At 38.1% G+C, this 19,142-nt stretch overlaps 2 protein-coding genes across 4 annotated transcripts; both read left to right on the top strand.

Annotated features, from left to right (window-relative positions):
- Positions 1–8,792: 8,792 nt before the first annotated feature.
- On the top strand, positions 8,793–10,478 carry uqcc3 (ubiquinol-cytochrome c reductase complex assembly factor 3). 2 transcript variants are annotated; one of them, XM_082555367.1, is made up of 2 exons: positions 8,793–9,039; positions 10,141–10,478. In XM_082555367.1, exons 1-2 carry the CDS (start codon positions 8,923–8,925, stop codon positions 10,288–10,290), a joined length of 267 nt encoding a protein of 88 aa, XP_082411493.1. In that variant the 5' UTR covers positions 8,793–8,922; the 3' UTR covers positions 10,291–10,478. The 2 variants fall into 2 exon arrangements, with proteins under 2 accessions (XP_082411493.1, XP_082411494.1); XM_082555368.1 differs by having other exon boundaries at positions 8,794–9,039; positions 10,162–10,478.
- A 734-nt stretch (positions 10,479–11,212) lies between these two features.
- Positions 11,213–16,902, top strand: sub1b (SUB1 regulator of transcription b). Of its 2 annotated transcripts, none has more exons than XM_082555365.1 (5): positions 11,213–11,346; positions 13,392–13,464; positions 15,580–15,699; positions 15,953–16,061; positions 16,209–16,902. In XM_082555365.1, exons 2-5 carry the CDS (start codon positions 13,396–13,398, stop codon positions 16,286–16,288), a joined length of 378 nt encoding a protein of 125 aa, XP_082411491.1. In that variant the 5' UTR covers positions 11,213–11,346; positions 13,392–13,395; the 3' UTR covers positions 16,289–16,902. The 2 variants fall into 2 exon arrangements, with proteins under 2 accessions (XP_082411491.1, XP_082411492.1); XM_082555366.1 differs by having other exon boundaries at positions 11,226–11,346; positions 13,395–13,464.
- The last annotated feature ends 2,240 nt before the right edge of the window (positions 16,903–19,142 follow it).

Raw genomic sequence — 19,142 nt, 5'->3', positions numbered from 1 at the left:
AATCCACCAATCAGAGTGGCTGTTTACGTTTTCCCGCCAAAAAAGGTGCATCTTTTTACACACGCAGCAGAGAGAGGCACAGGATTATTGCAGTCTATTTCTCATAGTGACGACTCCCCTCAAACAAATGACCATAATTTCCTAACCGTAGGGGCTAGAACGGTCATTCTTACACCGTTTTGTTCAGAAGACATGGGGGAATCTTCCAGTGTTTACAATTTATCATTAAAATATGAATTATTAAAGATATTTGACTTCTAATGCACCATAACTGAGTAGAGCGAAGCAAAAACTGCCTTGACTTGCCCTCAAACAACGCTTTGTAACTTGAAATCTATTTGGAGTATCGATATCATTCTTTCACCGTAAGAGACAGCAGGCTTTGGTGAACAATCATGGAAATTTTCAGGTCTCTGTGGAAATCCAACAAAAAGTTATGACGAGAGAAAAAAGTGGTTCATTTCCAGACTTTGAAATCTGAAGAAATCTGAGCGAAGGACGAATTTCCTACCCTCAAACAAGTCCAACTCATTTCAGAACGGTAATAGTTGAGAAAGAAATTCTTGAATTGTGAGCGTCAGGAGTGTCTGAAGATATGCCGGGACAAGCCTCATGTCTTAACTTTGCTTCGTTAAGGAGATATGACGATTCGAATATGCCTCTCATTCCAGAAATGCAGCGGTGATTTTGAACAAACTCTCCATTGACTTTATATGGAGAGTTTTCTGACCTTGTGTTAGTCTGAGGAGATTTGCGAAAGTTCTATGAATACCACAACAATGATAGTGACATTTTCTGAAAGCCAGCAAAAATACCTACGTTTTGATGTATAATTTGTGGAAGTTGAGTGAAAATTGAGCAAGTAGCAAACAGTTGTTCGGACATGAAGAGAAGACAGCAAAACCTTCAGTGACACACTGGAAGCCAAGAGCATAGCAACCATAACAACGCATGTATTTTGTGAAAAATCACAATTTTGCAACTGAAAACTTTAAGAGGCATAAAAGTAAAACAGTAAAAGATTTGAAAAAGCTGAATCATACCTGAATAGCCCAATAATTTGTGAACATTTTAAAATTTGAATGGTTGTTCTAGGTGAAAGTATGAGGAAGTAGTTAAGTTTCAAAAACAAGCAAATTTTAGCAGAATTGCTGAAGTTTCCCATTCATTTCAATGGGACAAATTAAAGGAAAAAAGTGGAATATTTTAAAAAGTATAATAGTTAAAAATAGCAAAAGTCATAGCCGGAAAGAGCAAAAATAGCTGAATAGTTTAAAATTTGAACGGTGAAAATCGGCTGAAAATTGTGGAAGTAGTTCTACGGCGAAAAGTGTACGGAAGTCCTAAGAATAATAATAATAACTAGAAAAATTTGCATTTCCTGCGAAAATGCAGTGTGGATGCTTAAAGCTGAAGCTGTATGCAAAAAGTAGCTGAAAAAGCTGAAAAGTTGCAGAAATTGTAAAAACTTTGCAGAAGCAAAAGAAGTTTGCTAAAATGGAATAACTTAGCAGAACTGCAATATCTTAGAGGAAACATAATACTTGGCAGAAATACAATAGCATAGCAGAATTTAGCAGAAATATTGCAACTTACCAGAAACATGATAACTTCTCAAAAATACAAGAATTTAGGAGAAATAGTATAAGATAACAGAAAGAATATATTTAGCCAAAAATACTTAAACATTACAGAAACACTATGATTTAGAAAAATAGTACAACAGAGCAGAAATATTGTGATTTACCAGAGACACTGTGATGAACTATGAATATTGTAATTTTAAATTAAGACTATGTTTTAGCACAAATATTATAATTTGGCAGAAATACTATAATTTAGCAGAAATACTATGTTTTAGCACAAATCCTATAAAAAGCAGAAATACTATAATTTAGCAGAAATACTATATTAAGCACAAATCCTATAAAAAGCAGAAATACTATATTAAGCACAAATCCTATAAAAAGCAGAAATACTATATTAAGCACAAATCCTATTAAAAGCAGAAATACTATATTAAGCACAAATCTTATGAAATAGCAGAAACAGTATGATTTAGCACAATAGTAATAAGTTAAACAGAAAAATTGGAAAAGCAAAATGGACAGCTGAAAAAATGCTGAACATGCTGAGGGTCCCTCAAATATACTTGTTAAATGAAAAAATCAGCAAAAAAATGCACAGGGAGAGAGAAGTAAGTTTCTAGGTCAGCCTGGGAGCTGCTGAATTTGAATCCACCAATCAGAGAGCCTGTGTACTTTTTCCCGCCAAAACAGGTGCATCTTTTTACACACGCAGCAGAGAGAGGCACAGGATTATTGCAGCCTATTTCTCATAGTGAGGACTCCCCTCAAACAAATGACCATAATTTCCAAACCGTAGGGGCTAGAGCGGTCATTCTTACACTGTTTTGTTCAGAAGAGATGGGGGAATCTTCCAGTGTTAACAATTTATCATTAAAATGTGAATTTTTAGAGATATACGACATGGATGACTTGTTGACTTAGAAGCCACGAATTCCCCCAATATGCAAATTTGAATGCCTGAGGCCACATATATGATTGGCTGCCTGGGAAGCCGTGCAGGCCCTGATTTGTGGATTTGAATTCCTCAGCCCTCAGATATGATTGGCTGGCTTAGAAGCCATGAAGGCCCCAATATGCAAATTTGAATGCCTCAGGACACATATATGATTGGCTGGGAAACCGTGCAGGCCCTGATTTGAAAATTTGAATGTCTAAGTCCTCACAGAGGATTGGCTGCCTGGGGACCTGGCAGAAATATATAGAAATACTATGATTAAGCATAAATACTACATTTAGTAGAAATACTATGTTTTAGCACAAATACTATAAAAAGCAGAAATACTATAATTTAGCAGAAATACTATATTAAGCACAAATCCTATAAAAAGCAGAAATACTATATTAGGCACAAATCCTATAAAAAGCAGAAATAGTATGATTAAGCATAAATACTACATTTAGTAGAAATACTATGTTTTAGCACAAATACTATAAAAAGCAGAAATACTATAATTTAGCAGAAATACTATATTAAGCACAAATCCTATAAAAAGCAGAAATACTATATTAGGCACAAATCCTATAAAAAGCAGAAATAGTATGATTAAGCATAAATACTACATTTAGTAGAAATACTGTTTTAGCACAAATAGTATAAAAAGCAGAAATATTATAATTTAGCACAAATAGTATAAAAAGCAGAAATATTATAATTTAGCACAAATAGTATAAAAAGCAGAAATATTATAATTTAGCACAAATAGTATAAAAAGCAGAAATACTACATTTAGTAGAAATACTATGTTTTAGCACAAATAGTATAAAAAGCAGAAATATTATAATTTAGCACAAATAGTATAAAAAGCAGAAATATTATAATTTAGCACAAATAGTATAAAAAGCAGAAATATTATAATTTAGCACAAATAGTATAAAAAGCAGAAATATTATAATTTAGCACAAATAGTATAAAAAGCAGAAATACTACATTTAGTAGAAATACTATGTTTTAGCACAAATAGTATAAAAAGCAGAAATATTATAATTTAGCACAAATAGTATAAAAAGCAGAAATATTATAATTTAGCACAAATAGTATAAAAAGCAGAAATACTACATTTAGTAGAAATACTATGTTTTAGCACAAATAGTATAAAAAGCAGAAATATTATAATTTAGCACAAATAGTATAAAAAGCAGAAATATTATAATTTAGCACAAATAGTATAAAAAGCAGAAATATTATAATTTAGCACAAATAGTATAAAAAGCAGAAATACTACATTTAGTAGAAATACTATGTTTTAGCACAAATAGTGTAAAAAGCAGAAATATTATAATTTAGCACAAATAGTATAAAAAGCAGAAATATTATAATTTAGCACAAATAGTATAAAAAGCAGAAATACTACATTTAGTAGAAATACTATCTTTTAGCACAAATAGTATAATAAAGCAGAAATACTATAATTTAGCAGAAATACTGTATTTAGCACAAGTACCGAAAAGTACCAGAAATACTATGATTTAGCAGAATAGCAATAACTTACAAAATTACAAATATGGAGGCATATTGAAACACAAATGCACAGAGGGACACACAAACACAGGCTCTAATCCAGTCAATCAGTCTAACTATATTCAATTTAAATCCTACAATGACATGCTGCCAAATAAGGGTAGGGTTCTCTCTCTCCCACTAAACACACACACACACACACACACACACACACACACACACACACACACACACACACAGAGGGAGAGAGCTGCCGAATTTAAATCCACCAATCAGAGTGGCTGTTTACGTTTTCCCGCCAAAAAAGGTGCATCTTTTTACACACGCAGCAGAGAGAGGCACAGGATTATTGCAGTCTATTTCTCATAGTGACGACTCCCCTCAAACAAATGACCATAATTTCCTAACCGTAGGGACTAGAACGGTCATTCTTACACCGTTTTGTTCAGAAGACATGGGGGAATCTTCCAGTGTTAACAATTTATCATTAAAATATGAATTATTAAAGATATTTGACTTCTAATGCACCATAACTGAGTAGAGCGAAGCAAAAACTGCCTTGACTTGCCCTCAAACAACGCTTTCTAACTCTAAATCTATTTGGAGTATCGATATCATTCTTTCACCGTAAGAGACAGCAGGGTTTGGTGAACAATCATGGAAATTTTCAGGTCTCTGTGGAAATCCAACAAAAAGTTATGACGAGAGAAAAAAGTGATTCATTTCCACAGTTTGAAATCTGAAGAAATCTGAGCGAAGGACAAATTTCCTACCCTCAAACAAGTCCAACTCATTTCAGAACGGTAATAGGTGAGAAAATAATTCTTGAATTGTGAGCGTCACGAGTGTCTGAAGATATACCGGGACAAGCCTCATGTCTTAACTTTGCTTCGTTAAGGAGATATGACGATTCGAATATGCCTCTCATTACAGAAATGCAGCGGTGATTTTGAACAAACTCTCCATTGACTTTATATGGAGAGTTTTCTGACCTTGTGTTAGTCTGAGGAGATTTGCAAAAATTCTATAAATCCCACAACAATGATGGTGACATTTTCTGAAAGCCAGCAAAAATACCTACGTTTTGATGTATAATTTGTGGAAGTTGAGTGAAAATTGAGCAAGTAGCAGGAAGTTGTTCGGACATGAAGTGAAAATTGCAAAACCTTCAGTGGCACACTGGAAGCCAAGAGCATAGCAACCATAACAACACATGTATTTTGTGAAAAATCACAATTTTGCAACTCAAAACTTTAAGAGGCATAAAAGTAAAACAGTAGAAGATTTGAAAAAGCTGAATCATACCTGAATAGCCCAATAATTTGTGAACATTTTAAAATTTGAATGGTTGTTCTAGGTGAAAATATGAGGAAGTAGTTAAGTTTCAAAAACAAGCAAATTTTAGCAGAATTGCAGAAGTTTCCCATTCATTTCAATGGGACAAATTAAAGGAAAAAAGCTTAATATTTTAAAAAGTATAATAGTTAAAAATAGCAAAAGTCATAGCCGGAAAGAGCAAAAATAGCTGAATAGTTTAAAATTTGAACGGTGAAAATCGGCTGAAAATTGTGGAAGTAGTTTAACGGCGAAAAGTGTACGGAAGTCCTAAGAATAATAATAATAATAATAATAAAGAATAAAGAGAAACAGGAACTCTATAGTGTGGATGCTTAAAGCATCCACACAATAATAATAAAGAATAAAGAGAAACAGGAACTCAATAGTGTGGATGCTTAAAGCATCCACACAATAAAGAGAAACAGGAACTCAATAGTGTGGATGCTTAAAGCATCCACACAATAATAAAGAATAAAGAGAAACAGGAACTCAATAGTGTGGATGCTTAAAGCATCCACACAATAATAATAATAAAGAATAAAGAGAAACAGGAACTCAATAGTGTGGATGCTTAAAGCATCCACACAATAATAATAATAAAGAATAAAGAGAAACAGGAACTCAATAGTGTGGATGCTTAAAGCATCCACACAATAAAGAGAAACAGGAACTCAATAGTGTGGATGCTTAAAGCATCCACACAATAATAATAATAATAAAGAATAAAGAGAAACAGGAACTCAATAGTGTGGATGCTTAAAGCATCCACACAATAAATCACCATCAGATGTGAAGTCCAAGACAGAGAGGATTTAGATTATTGTGAAGGCAACATGTCATAGTTTGGATATGAAGAATATTAGGTGGGAGGATATAAGAGGTGAACTAAGCCAGTCAGGTGTAGGATAATGGGGTGGTTTTATTTTTATAACCATGTTAATCCTACAGTAGGACCAAGGAGTCTCTTGTCAAACGGTCAGGATTTTAAACAGTTTATATACGATCAGACAGAAAAAGCTGACATAATTTATATACAGGAAATGTGGTTGAATTGATTAAGGAAGGTATTCCATATAGACTGACTGAAAAGGAAGGGGATTTGGAGTATGTAGGAACTGAGGTTTGGATAGGAGGGATGGTAATTATGGTTATTAATTTAACAATCCTTGTAAAAAGCTCGAGTTAAGTGAGCTGGAGGAAATGAAAGCCAATATTATATGGTGTGGAGATTTGACTGCACATCATTTGTTATGAGGGAGTGAGCAAACAGACTATAAGGGTTAAGTGTTAGAGGAATTTCTGGATGATAAAAATCGTGTATGTCTGAATGATGGGAAAAAAACAAGAATTGATATTAGTTCAGGTAAGGACTCGGTATTAGATCTAACATTTGTATCTCGCTTTTTGGCTCCATTATGTGAGTGGCAAGTAAGAAATAAGTGATTTGATAGAGATCATTGTACTGTAGTCAGTAAAGTAAGGATGGGTCAAATTCCTGAAACATTAGAAGGAAAGTGGGTGTTTGGGAAGGTGAATTGGGGGAAATGTAGTACTCCAAAGGTTGATTCTGTTCATCTGGACGTAGTGTTTTGTGGGAGAAACGTTTCGTCATCATCAGGTGACGTCTTCAGTCTCAGCTGACTGCAGGTTTCAATCTTATAAACAGGACATTTGCATAATGACTGAAACCAGGCCAGTGAAGGAACAATGGGCTGGGAGGGCAGTTCCTTCATCATAATTATGCAAATTCTCATGACCATTGATCAGTGGTTGTTGATCAATGGTCATGAGAATATGCATAATGAACAGTATCAACTTTTGGAGATTTACTTACCTGGATGATTGAGCACGCATGAAGACAGGAAGTGTAATAGTTTGTGTGAAACAAAGCTTTTACAGGTTCAAAATCATTTGAACCTGTAATTTCGTTGCCCTGTACCTGTGCATGTGCAATGACAATAAAGTTGAATTCTATTCTATTCTATTCTATTTGAGTGTTGAGTACAATAAGAAGAACAGAGAGAACATATTGGAGAGATTTCTGGAATACAAAAGTTTGGGGGATGATCAGGAAAATGGGGGAGACAGAAGAGAATGGAGTTATCCAATACTTAATAAAAATAATCAAGTAGCTGTAACTGATAAGTAAAAAGCTGGTTTTATTAGCAAGTACCTTTGTTAAAATAGATAGTGGGAGAAATATCAGATGAGGATAAACGAGAGAGAACTAAAGGAAGAAATCTTGAAGCTTTGAGAAGGAAAGGGAGTACTGACTATATAATGAACTGTCCCTTCTGGAGAAATGAAAAGCACTCTGGGATAGTGCTCCAGGGAAAGACGTTATGTTATGTTAAAACATTTATGTGATGTAGAGTTAAATAAATTGTTAATGTTATGATATGGAAAGTAGGGTGTCTCCCACATAGATGAAAAGAAGCAATAATTATCCCAATAAAGAAACCTTGGAAAGACCATAGTGATCCTGGAAATTATAGACCCATTGCTTTGACTTCCAATATGTGTAAACTGATGGATGATGAATGAGAGGTTAGTAAGATATTTAGAGTCAAGAAATAGTTAAAATAGGATCACGTGTTTCAGAGCCACGTAAAATAGAAAATGGAACTCCTCAAGGACGTGTAGTAAGCCCAGCGTTATTTTCTGTTATGTGCCATATTACTGGCTTCAGAATGGGTGGAAAATAGTAGAATTTCAAAATGAATAATATGTATTGATTCATTGTCACCAATGGTACGCACTGAAAATAAAGTACAAGTAATCACCAGAAGATTCTGTATGAAGTTCTTTCTGCTTGTCATAGATTATGTGTACAAAACAGAAGTATAGTAACAATGTGGACTCCTGCTCATGTAGTTATTTTGAGTAATGAAAGAACAGATAGGTTGGCTAAGGAAACTATTAAAAAAGTAGATATTGATATGCAGATGTGTAAATCTACAGAAAATGGCGTGGGATAATGAAGTAAAAGGGAGACATTGGTAGAGACAACAAAGTACAGTTAAAGCAGAAACAGAGGAATGAGTAGGAGGGAGGCGATGATGATAAAGAGAACAAGAACAGGTGGTTGTTTTCTGAATGGGACCCTTTGGGATGGAGAAACATCTCACTGGTTTATGTAATTGGTGTAATGCCATGGAAACGACTGAACATGTGTTACCAGCTGCACGAAGTATGTCAAACAAAGCAGATGGTGAGGGCAGAAATGCGCCGTACATGTTTGAAAGTGTGGCTGATCAGTTAAGTCATGATGAAGGGAAAGATGTTTCGTTTTTCAGAAATACCGGATTCATCAAGAGGATTTAGGAGACGATGTCGCAGTAAAGCCCGGGAGATGGCAGTAGTGCAACTTTGCTGGATGCAGGCTGCCGTTAAAACGAAAGAAGAAGAAGAAGCTTTCCCATCCTGCACTGCTGCTCCTCGACGTTATCCAACACACCAAGCCGAATGTAGAAGGTGAGCTTCAGCGGACAATCTGATCGCGATATCAGACAGATACGGTGACAGGGTCCCTTCAGCATGAGTGGCATGCGGACCATGCTGACCTCTGCGATCATGGTCGGGGCGCTGGGGGTCGGCTATGGGATGTGGTCTGTGATATCTCCCGGAGAGGAGAGGCGGAGAGAGATGATCAAGGTGATTCACAAGTTTCATTGCGCTTAGGTCGCTTTTTCACACATGTCGATGTTAACATGTAGTCTTTCCAAACTTTATCAAAGACAGAGAAACTGTAGGTCATAAATAACAATGATGTGTCAGCACATCATCCGTCAGCATCATTAAAGTGAACGATTGCAGTCACGTGTATTTCTGGAAGATTGTAATACTGACGTAGCGGGACCAGATCTTTAACTTCCTTGTTGTGTAGTAGGTAAGCGAACTGTATGTGACCGCCGTCATCTGTGAACCACCGCCGCCCCGTATCAGCCGCTTACATGTTCTTGCGCTCCTACACTGAGTTTTACGGTCGTATTTCCTCTTCTCCTTCTGCTGATTACACACCTGCAGTCATTGGTACTCAGTGCAGATGTAGTGCAGGTGTCCCAGAAGAGCAATCCACGGGAAATGTTGTGTGTCAAGGGTCCAGGATCTGAATTTCCTCATACTGACAGCTCACTTTACCTCGGTTTTATACGCCTGGGGAAAAAACGCTGGACCTTTCCCCTGCTGTTTCCTCACCTGTGTAGATTCCCTCACATTTATTTCAGCGCTCTCCTGCCAGGAATTTAAATCCATTTGTGAGATCTTAGATTTGCACTGTAATTATAATTCTTTATACTGAGGTGATGATTGTTAGTCTCTCACTGATAAATTCAACCCCCCCCCCCCCCCCAAACAAAAACAACAACAACAACAAAAAAACAGTGAGAAAGTAGCCTGACATGCACAGGACAGTATACTGAACTAGCCAATCCCAGTACTCGCAAGGTGCAGTTACATTTCAGGAGGTGCACATCAGGTTACACTGTATGCTTTAAAGGGGTTTCTGGTTATGATGTTGAATCAGGCATAACTGTGCTCCTGTGCATTTCTGGCTACTTTCTCAGCAGAGTTTTCAAATGTATCTATGAGAGAAAAATGATAATATAAGGAGTAATAATCAAAGCATCAATACAAGGACTCAGAGAAAAATCTTGGAATATCAAATCCTCCTGCTCTGTTTACAAGGTGAGGTTTGTTATACAAATCGAATTTACCTGAGACATGAATGTATTTAAATGGAGTAATTTGTGACAGGTGTTTCCTCCTGCCCATCAGAATCTGCCCGAGTCAAACCCGTTGAGAATGGAAGAGACGAGGCAGAGGAACGCTCTGGTGATGCAAGCTCTAAAGGATGCTGCTGAAACCAGCGAGAATCTTGCGAGAGGACTGGGACCTTCAAAGTAGACGGACTGTGTGGTTCTGAGACCTGCTTGCAAAGCCTTTACCCTGCATACATGCAGGCTGCAACCTGTGCAGATAAAGACAGACAATCCTTTGTGGTACAGAGGAGCCGTTGTGTGATACTCTGTTGTCATTGCACATGAAAACAATTGAGGTAAATGTTAAAATTGTTTATTAAACTCTCCAAACAACGTCCAACTCATCTGTCTTATTCAAGCTTTATGATTGCTGTGATAAGCAGGTACACGTTGACATGTGTGGTTAGCACTGCCACCTCACAGCGATCAGTCCAGCCCTGGGCCTTTCTGTGTGGGGTTTGCATGTCTTCCCTTCCACGGGTCAGCTGAATGTGGATGGTTGCCCATGACAGCTCAGATACACACCCACAGAAAGAAACCTGCAGTATGTGATTCCTCTGTGCCACAGAGCTGCATTAATGAAAGACAGCAGTGAACCTTACTGCAGAGGGTGACACAGGACAGCGTGACCTCAGGACTCAGCCCCTAAATTCTCCAGATTATTTATTAAATTTGTGTTGTTTTGTTTTTTAATGACAAGATTAATGTGAAACTTTGTGTATCCTTTTTAAAAAATTCCATTCATGATCACCTTTAGGGGGGGCAGAAAGGGTGCTGGTCCAAACAGTCTTTGTTCAATTTAAACTAACAGCCAAATAAAAGAAATGGATCATCAGTGGAGCAATATATCTTAAAACAAACTGTTATCTGTGTCAGCCAAACATCCTGATGAACAGTTTGTTTTAAGGTCATGTTTAAAGTCCGGTTTCTTTACCAAAACCAAGAAGCTGAAACTGGAAATAGGTCGCATGTGCACTGAAGTCCCTGTGAAGGTGCTGCTTTTGTGCTTTTCGTGGGTTAAAATACACGACGGGCGCCTTTTGTACAGCAGGCGGCGCTGTGCGCTCACCCTACAGGAGTTTGCAGTGAGGACCCCGAGTGAAGAAGAGGAAGATGCGCGCCCTCGAAAACATTCTCGCGTTGGAAAAATCGGTTAGCTTTCCGCTTCCTGTCAAGAGATCCAGGCGCTCCGTCAGATAATGTAAGCATGAGCCGTTAGAATAGAAAATGTTGAAAACGCGTGTTTGTCGACTGTTGTTTGTACAGAGGAGCCGTTTGATGCGATATAGACACTGCTGCACGACGCAGCTGAAGCATGCGACACAGCGCGTGAGCCTGCTCGGCTAACTGCAGCCACGCGCTTCAGATAACGTTTAGCTTGTTAGCTAGCGGGTCCGGTGCAGACGGCTGCTCGGCCGTAGGCCAGTTTCATAAGCAGGCTGGATTCTGATCTAGATTTTCCGGAGTGTCTGAAGGCAAACGCAAAAATGTGCGTCGATGCCGTTTGTGGCTCTACAAGCGCCGCTGTAACCTTTCATGTTACTCTGCAGGTTACGTGCGAAGGCCAAATGAAGCCGCAGTATAAGAACTGGACCCAGATATTCGTCACAGTGAGAGGGCACCGTCCTCTGGTTCTTATTACGGTCTTTAAAATATATCCTGGCTGCTGTTTTCAGTGCATGCTTCGGTTGCATTCAAGGGCCACAGAAAGCATTTACACTAGCCTCGGGTTGAAATTTGGACAACAGCAGTACACATGCGTGTGTCCCTGTAACACATCGGCGTTTGGCTTCATGCTTTTTGAGAACACACCAGCAGAGGCTTTTGTTCAGACTCGGAGATGGCAGCCTTGTGTTAGCCTTGTAAGCTTCAGCCCTACAGTAAGGAGCAGGCACTGGCAGCTTAAAGGTTTCACATGTAGTTGTGCAGTGCAAGTCTTCTGCTCTCCACGTTGTGTTGTGATCAAAGGGTGAAAACAACATTCTCAGCTGAAATCTGCATGATTTGTTTTTTTGTGACCGCACACATGCTACGCTGCACTTTACGCATGAAGTATATTAGGAATGACTGTTCATCTGTGGCAGCTTCCACACCCACAGTATAAACAACAACTTATTGCAACTGCAGGGGAAAAAACGTATTTAAAATATGTAAAACATAGATCCTGTTCTTTGTTTTTTACAAAGAACAATTTAAATTGAAGATTGGATTTTTAGATTGGTTTTCCTTTCCCACAGGATGTTAGACTTTGTTTCCAAAGAACATTGTAGTGTGCTAAAGAGCCTCCTCTTATGGCTAAACTACTGTGGTGCGTGCCCAGGTATATTGAAGCCTGGCACGTTTTCATTGATTCTGGGTCACATGTGTCCTTCATTTCCATACTGGCTGTAAAGGCGAGGCAGAGCTTGTTTTAACGTTTTCAGTGTGCTCACTAGGGCTGTGCGATATGACCAAAATCTCATATCCTGATACAAGACATCTATTGTCCCGATAACGATATAAATCACAAAAATTTAACATTTTCTGTAAATTCTGTGAATCTCAGGCAGCTCGACTTGTGTGAAGTGTTTCCAGCTGGGCGTCGTGTAGCTGGAGTCGAGTGTTTTAACCGATGCATGAAACTACACATTTTTAGACATAAGTTGTAACGGCGCCGTTTCTTTGTGCGTATTTATTACACGGCGTGCTGCGGGGAAAAGCCTGTTCTAACGTTTGAGTCTAAGGTTTATTTTTTAGCACCTGGCGTCTTTTTTTGCTTCTCATCCGTAAATAATCTGCTCTTTCACGTGATTCAGTTTATTTTGAAAAGTCTCAACAGGATCTCGAGCTTTATTGTGAAAGGTTTATGTGGAACATAAACATGCGGACAGGCCATGGTGTTACTGTCGTTGTTGCTAACGACAACGCATAAAAACAGGTGCTTGTCCGTCCGTAGTGTGGTTATATTAAATATAAGACAAAGAGAGAACTTTAAGAAATTAATAATAACTACAGTGACCATCAGAACCATGAAAAAAATATTACTGTAAACAGTTTATTTTGCGACACCACGAAACAAATGATAGCGTAAAATGAAACGATAGATGTTTTTATATCGTCATCTGATATATATCGTTATATCGAACAGCACTAGTGCTCACTGTGTGAGTTATTGTTATAGTTTAAGATCACTTTAAAACACGTTCCATGTTGCCTCAGGGTGTTAAGTTAAATATTAATACTGGATATTTTAAATCCCTGTTTCAGAAGAATGCCCAAATCAAAGGAAGTGCTGTCCTCCACATCTGGAAGTGACTCCGACAGTGAAGTGGAGACAAAGGTTTGTACTGTAACTCTGATTGTTGTGTCTTATGTCTTGAAATTAGCAGTCACATACATTAGTAAATGTATGTGACTTTTACTGTCGTCAAAGGCACAAAGCACATGTGGTTAAATGAATACAAAAGATTAGATTGGTAAACTTCTCGACCTTTATGACAAAAAGGTAAAAATCTTGATGCTTAAGTGACAACCTCAGCTAGGAATGGGTAAACCCAGGGCTGTCACACCTGCGATGAAAAGCAGCTGTCTGTGCAATAAAGTGTTTTACGTACATAGCACTCATGCAACACCTTTGCAAGCCGCTTTGTTTTTCTGCTAAGACATGGTAGCTTGTAATTAGCCTTCAATTCTACGGCAACTCCCGCAGTTCCTTTGCGTTTGCTGCCAGTCCCCTGGCAGCATGTATGTGCAGGCGGATTGGAGCAAGTCAGTACTACGGAGAAGCAGCAAATCTGAGTGAATCAGACCATCGTTATGTCATGGGAAGCAAGATATTTAAGACAGATAATGAAAACGTCTTGAACTCCAACGCCCCCGTTACCAGCGGTTTCATGGACCGCAACGCCAGGTCTGTTACGTAAGGCAAGGCAAGTTTATTTGTATAGCACAATTCAACAACAAGGTGATTCAAAGTGCTTTACAGAGACATTAGAAACAAGAACAAATAAAAAGCAGGATTTAAAATTGAATAAAACAAGCAAATAAACTAACTAACTAATTAACAAACAAACAAACAACAGTATATAAAATCAAAACAGATAAAATCAGAACAGTAGATAAAATCAGTAGTTAAATGTAAGTTTTGAAATTTAAGCTTAAAGTGTGGATTTGGTGCTTTATTCAAATGCAGCTGAGAACAGGTGAGTCTTCAACCTGGATTTAAATAAACTGAGTGTTTCAGCTGATCTGAGGCTTTCTGGGAGTTTGTTCCAGATATAAGGAGCATAAAAGCTGAATGCAGCTTCTCCGTGTCTGGTTCTGACTCTGGGAACTGATAAAAGACCGGATCCAGATGACCTGAGGGATCTGGATGGTTCATACTGGGTCAGGAGGTCATTGATGTATTTTGGTCCTAAACCATTCAGAGCTTTATAGGCCAGCATCAGAACTTTAAAGTCTATCCTCTGACGGACAGGCAGCCAGTGTAAGGACCTCAGAGCTGGAGGTGCACGTGTGGTTTCCACAGAAACGCTGGGATCTCTGCTAAAAGCTCATACAAACATTTCTGCAACCACCAAACGGCTAAAACAAACAAATAAAAGAGCATGTAAACAAATGGGAAGCAAAGTTACTGCTCCAGAGAATTTAAGGTGGCAGAGACTGATTTCACTGTGCAAAAACATTATGTATGTGTGCAGGTAACTCTTCAAAAACAATGAAAGCACAAACTGTTTTAGGCATGTAAATAAAGTTAAATCATTTCTGTGTTCAATACCTAAGAAATTCCAACTCTCACAGAGTCTAAGATGTGCCAAATTGTAGAACGTCTGGTCATCACTTAAAAACCTAAAACCTCTGTAACTTTGACCTGTTTCACCTCTGCAGCATAGATAACGTCCATATGTTGGTTCATGATTTTCTGCAGTGTATTGTCTTTGTTAGGCATTTTTAGGCAAATAAAAAAATCTTATCTTTCTGTTCCATCCTCAGTGACTTTTACACTGCAGCACCTGCTGTAATGTTCATGTCTGATGAACTCTCACAACTGTTTACTTTATGTTTAATACCAAGATCGTTTACACAGAGTTTGTAATTGTACAGAAACACTCGATTCATTTTGGAGCAGGAGCCCCAGAAATGACTCTCAGGGTTTAACAGGTAAAAAAAACAAACACCACATTTCATGCCCGTGCTACAGCGTTTTGGTCTGTGCTATAAAACTAACAACCTTTGTAGCATCAGTGCTATAAGCTAACAAACACACAGCCCTGGGTGGACCTGTTCATGAGTGCTCACACTTTAGTCTGGCATCACCTCGTTTGAAACCTTCCCAGTGAAATCATCACATTGGCTGACTGGTTTTCCTGTCCTTTTCTGGACCATAAATCAAATGTGCCTTTCAGTAATAGAGCTGCTAAGTTGTGATAAGTTGCTCAAAGTATTTGTTTTGAAGGCAAAGAGAAAGAAGCCAAGTGCCCCGGAGAAACCAGCCAAGAAAGCAAAGAGTGGAGAGAGCTCCAAGCCCGGGGGCTCGTCCAAGGGCAGCAGTAACGGTGATGACAACATGTTCCAGGTGGGTGCCACGTGTACTAGCTTTGTATTTTTGAGGTTGAAAAAATATATTTTATTATTATTATTGTCTTTATTATTTTTATTCCCCCTTTATTATTGACTTCTTTTAGATGTAAGCCCCAAATATGAGCATCTTATGTATATGTTTCTAAACCTTGGGAAAATTAACTTTGAATAGTAAAAATAATTTTAGGATATTTTGGATAAACAAACCCAGGAAGATGAAAACATGACAGTCACTTTACTTCTTGCAGATTGGAAAGATGAGGTATGTCAGTGTCAGAGACTTCAAGGGTAAAGTCCTCATCGACATCAGAGAGTACTGGATGAACCAAGATGGAGAGATGAAACCGGGGAAAAAAGGTAGTTACCAGAGTGAAGCAGCGGTGTTTTCATGATTAGGGTCAGTGGTAAAGATGAAGGACACGCTTATCTGAAGAAGTACGCTACGACTGGCTTATTGATGTTTTTACTGTCTTTTGCTTTAAACGCGGTTTTCATTTTCTTTAGGTATCTCCTTGAATCCCGAACAGTGGAACCAACTGAAGGACCAAATCTCGGAAATTGATGATGCCATTAAGAGAATATAAGCATTCCTTCCAGTGTTGAATCTGTTGAACTAACTGAATATGTTGGCTTTTGTAAAAAGAAGAAAAAAGCCTGGGATTGTTTTCTAATGGGTTTGTTTAATTTGTAGTTTATATATATGTAGTTGTCTGCATATTCTGGGTTTGTGTGTGTGAAACCTGTTTTTCAGCTATGGTAGTAACGGTGTGGGCGGAGAGTATGTGGTTATGGGTAGGGTACACCAATACAGTCATGTTTTTGTATTGTAGAATAAAAACAAAGACTAGCTTAATGTTTCAGTCAATGTGTAAGATCGTGTTCAGAACTGATCACGTGGATCGAACTCTTCATGTGTTTCTTTTTCATGTGCAGCTGGTAGGTCTCATCTCTGAAACCCAGCCTGGCTTGTTGTGTTTCACAGTGCTGTGCAAAAGTCTTGAGCCAAGTCTCAGTCCTGTTTCACACTTTGTTGTAATTGTTTAAATTGGTCTTGAGTTCTGCAGGCTTTCTGAGGGTGCCTTTTTTTTCTTTGGACACTTACTGCATTTTCACTTCAGTCCTTGTATCTGTCCATTTTCAGAAGATCTTGTTTATGTTAAGCAGCGTAACACCGACCTATAAAAACCACCAACCTTGAGATCGACCACTGTTGTGTCTACACGTAACAATTCAGCAAAGAACCAGTTTGAGATGGTATCTTTAGGTTACTAACAGGCATTCACAAAAACACATCTGTACCATTACTTTAGCTGAATCAGTGAAAAATGCCATACTGGTTTGAGTGGTATGAAATAGTGTTTTTGCACCAACAAGGCGATGATCGGAAAACTTGCCATATTATAAAAGACGAAGTGGTAGGTTTAAAAACTGTCAGCAGATAAATCAGTATTTGAAAGTCACGTCTTTAAGAAACTGAAAGATGTCCAGCAGGGAACTGAAGAAACTTCTCAGATGAGAGGGGAAACTCTTCAAAAGAAGTCCAGACGCTTTTCTTTCCAAGCTCCTGGTTGACTGAGAAGCTTCACAGGCAGAAGGCTCCTGACATTAAACTGAAGCCTCATCAAGGGTGCAAGGCTGGCTGCTGAGGAAGGGACACCGATGGAAAGGGTGAGGTATGGGTTGTCTGGAGTTATGAATCCAGGTTTGACATGTTGGTTTGTACAGAAGAGGTGAGGAAGGAGGTTCAACTGTCTACAACCATCTGTAAAACAAAAACAGGCTGCATTTCAGTCTGCTGTTGGAGATGTGATCATTAATGAAATAATGAATGTAGAAGTATCATCAGATTAACTGCCAATGCAATGATGCTTGATTGGCAACGGCTTCATTTTTCAGCAGTGATGTCAAACACATGCCAACACAGTGAAACTAAGCTAAGGAAGAGCAGTGTCACTGATTGGTCCGCTCCACAGCCTGATGTCCACATCACTGAAGCAGTGATTATGTTGACAGAGAACATAACGGAGCAGCCCACCAGGGAGATAAGTAAGCACATGTTTCATATAAATGTAGTCTATAACTTAATTATTTACTTTAGTCCAAATAATTAAACATTTATGTTACATAAAATATGTGAACTTTGATTTATGTTCTGTATAGCTGGTATAATAAGTATGTAGCCCAGTAAGTATAAGTTCAAGGAAGCTACACAGGATGGTTCACTTACAAACACAAGTGTATATTTCACACTTTAAAAAAAAGAAGCAATAATTATATAATAATAAAGTGTCACATGCTTACATTAAAACAAAATCCCAGAATGCTGCACTGTGAACACAAAATTGTAAACTTCATTTTTCGTGATTTATTGGGTTGAGCCTGTGGGGTCCAGGTAAGATTTTCACCTATAAAAACTATTTGCCTCGCCTTTTTCTTTCAGTCTTTTCAGCACAATCTCACATGTCTCACCTTACAGTGATGTTTTTCATTGACATTCTGCATTAACACAATTGATCTGAAATCACACAAAAAACGGAGTAGGACAAATATGTCTGTGAGGGTTCTCAGTCATCCAGGTCAACTTAGTCTAAGGAGCTTCAGAGTAGGACAAAGTGACATTTTCTTACTGTAAAAATCACAAACATGTTCACGTAGACTACACAACACGTCCCACTAACACACTAAACGTCACAAATCTCTCACGTCTTAAAACGCACTGTCGGCTCTCTCTCTCGCTCGCTGCCATCACTCCCAAAACCTTCCACTCTACCTAAACAACCCAACCCCACATGTTGCCATATCATCTTTTGATTGGTCGACGTGGTACATTTTTCCACCAATAGGATAGAATGGTGTTTTTTTGTTTTGTTTTTTCCTGTTTTGCGCTGTCCTTTGAATATGATGATTTTACGTCTTCCCACACTAAACGTGACGATAGTATTCAGAAAAAAGCATCGAATATATTTTTCATCATAACTCTGGTTTTAGTGGCCTATCAATAAAATGTAAATGTATCAACCTGCCTCAGCACATTAGAGAGGCCCCGTCACTGTCCACTTTTAAAACGCGTCTTAAAACCCACTTTTACTCCTTGGCGTAAGACACAGTCTGACCCTGATTTTATTGGGGTTTTTTTTTTTTTCCTTTTTATTTTGTACTTTTTCCAATTTTATAGTACATGCAAACAAAAATATGAAAAAGGAACACAAAAGAAACAAACTAAAAGGAATAAAGGACACCTAATCTGTGGAAGAGAAAAACAACAACGAGGAGAGGTCCCTGCCTTATGGGGCTGGGTGAGTCTTACAGGCTATCCATTTTGTCCACTGTTTTCGGTGTTTGTCAGATTTCAGTCTCAAAGTGTGGGTCATTTTCTCCATTATATACATGTCCTCGATTACATCAGTCCATTCTTCCAATTTTAAGGGGTCACTTTTC

This window comes from Aulonocara stuartgranti (assembly GCF_965226115.1).
Source record: "Aulonocara stuartgranti genome assembly, chromosome: 12".
Taxonomy (NCBI): Eukaryota; Metazoa; Chordata; class Actinopteri; order Cichliformes; family Cichlidae; genus Aulonocara; species Aulonocara stuartgranti.
The sequence above is the reverse complement of the archived record's forward strand: the minus strand, read 5'-3'. Positions and strand labels throughout refer to the sequence as shown.

What these genes read in the sequence shown, in the direction of transcription:
- uqcc3 (XM_082555367.1), top strand. Translation starts at nt 8,923, where the DNA reads ATGAGTGGCATGCGGACCATGCTGACCTCTGCGATCATGGTCGGGGCG. An exon ending in GGCGGAGAGAGATGATCAAG is followed by an intron (nt 9,040 to 10,140) that starts GTGATTCACAAG and finishes AATTTGTGACAG; the next exon opens with GTGTTTCCTCCTGCCCATCA.
- sub1b (XM_082555365.1), top strand. Translation starts at nt 13,396, where the DNA reads ATGCCCAAATCAAAGGAAGTGCTGTCCTCCACATCTGGAAGTGACTCC. An exon ending in ACAGTGAAGTGGAGACAAAG is followed by an intron (nt 13,465 to 15,579) that starts GTTTGTACTGTA and finishes TTTGTTTTGAAG; the next exon opens with GCAAAGAGAAAGAAGCCAAG. An exon ending in GTGATGACAACATGTTCCAG is followed by an intron (nt 15,700 to 15,952) that starts GTGGGTGCCACG and finishes TACTTCTTGCAG; the next exon opens with ATTGGAAAGATGAGGTATGT.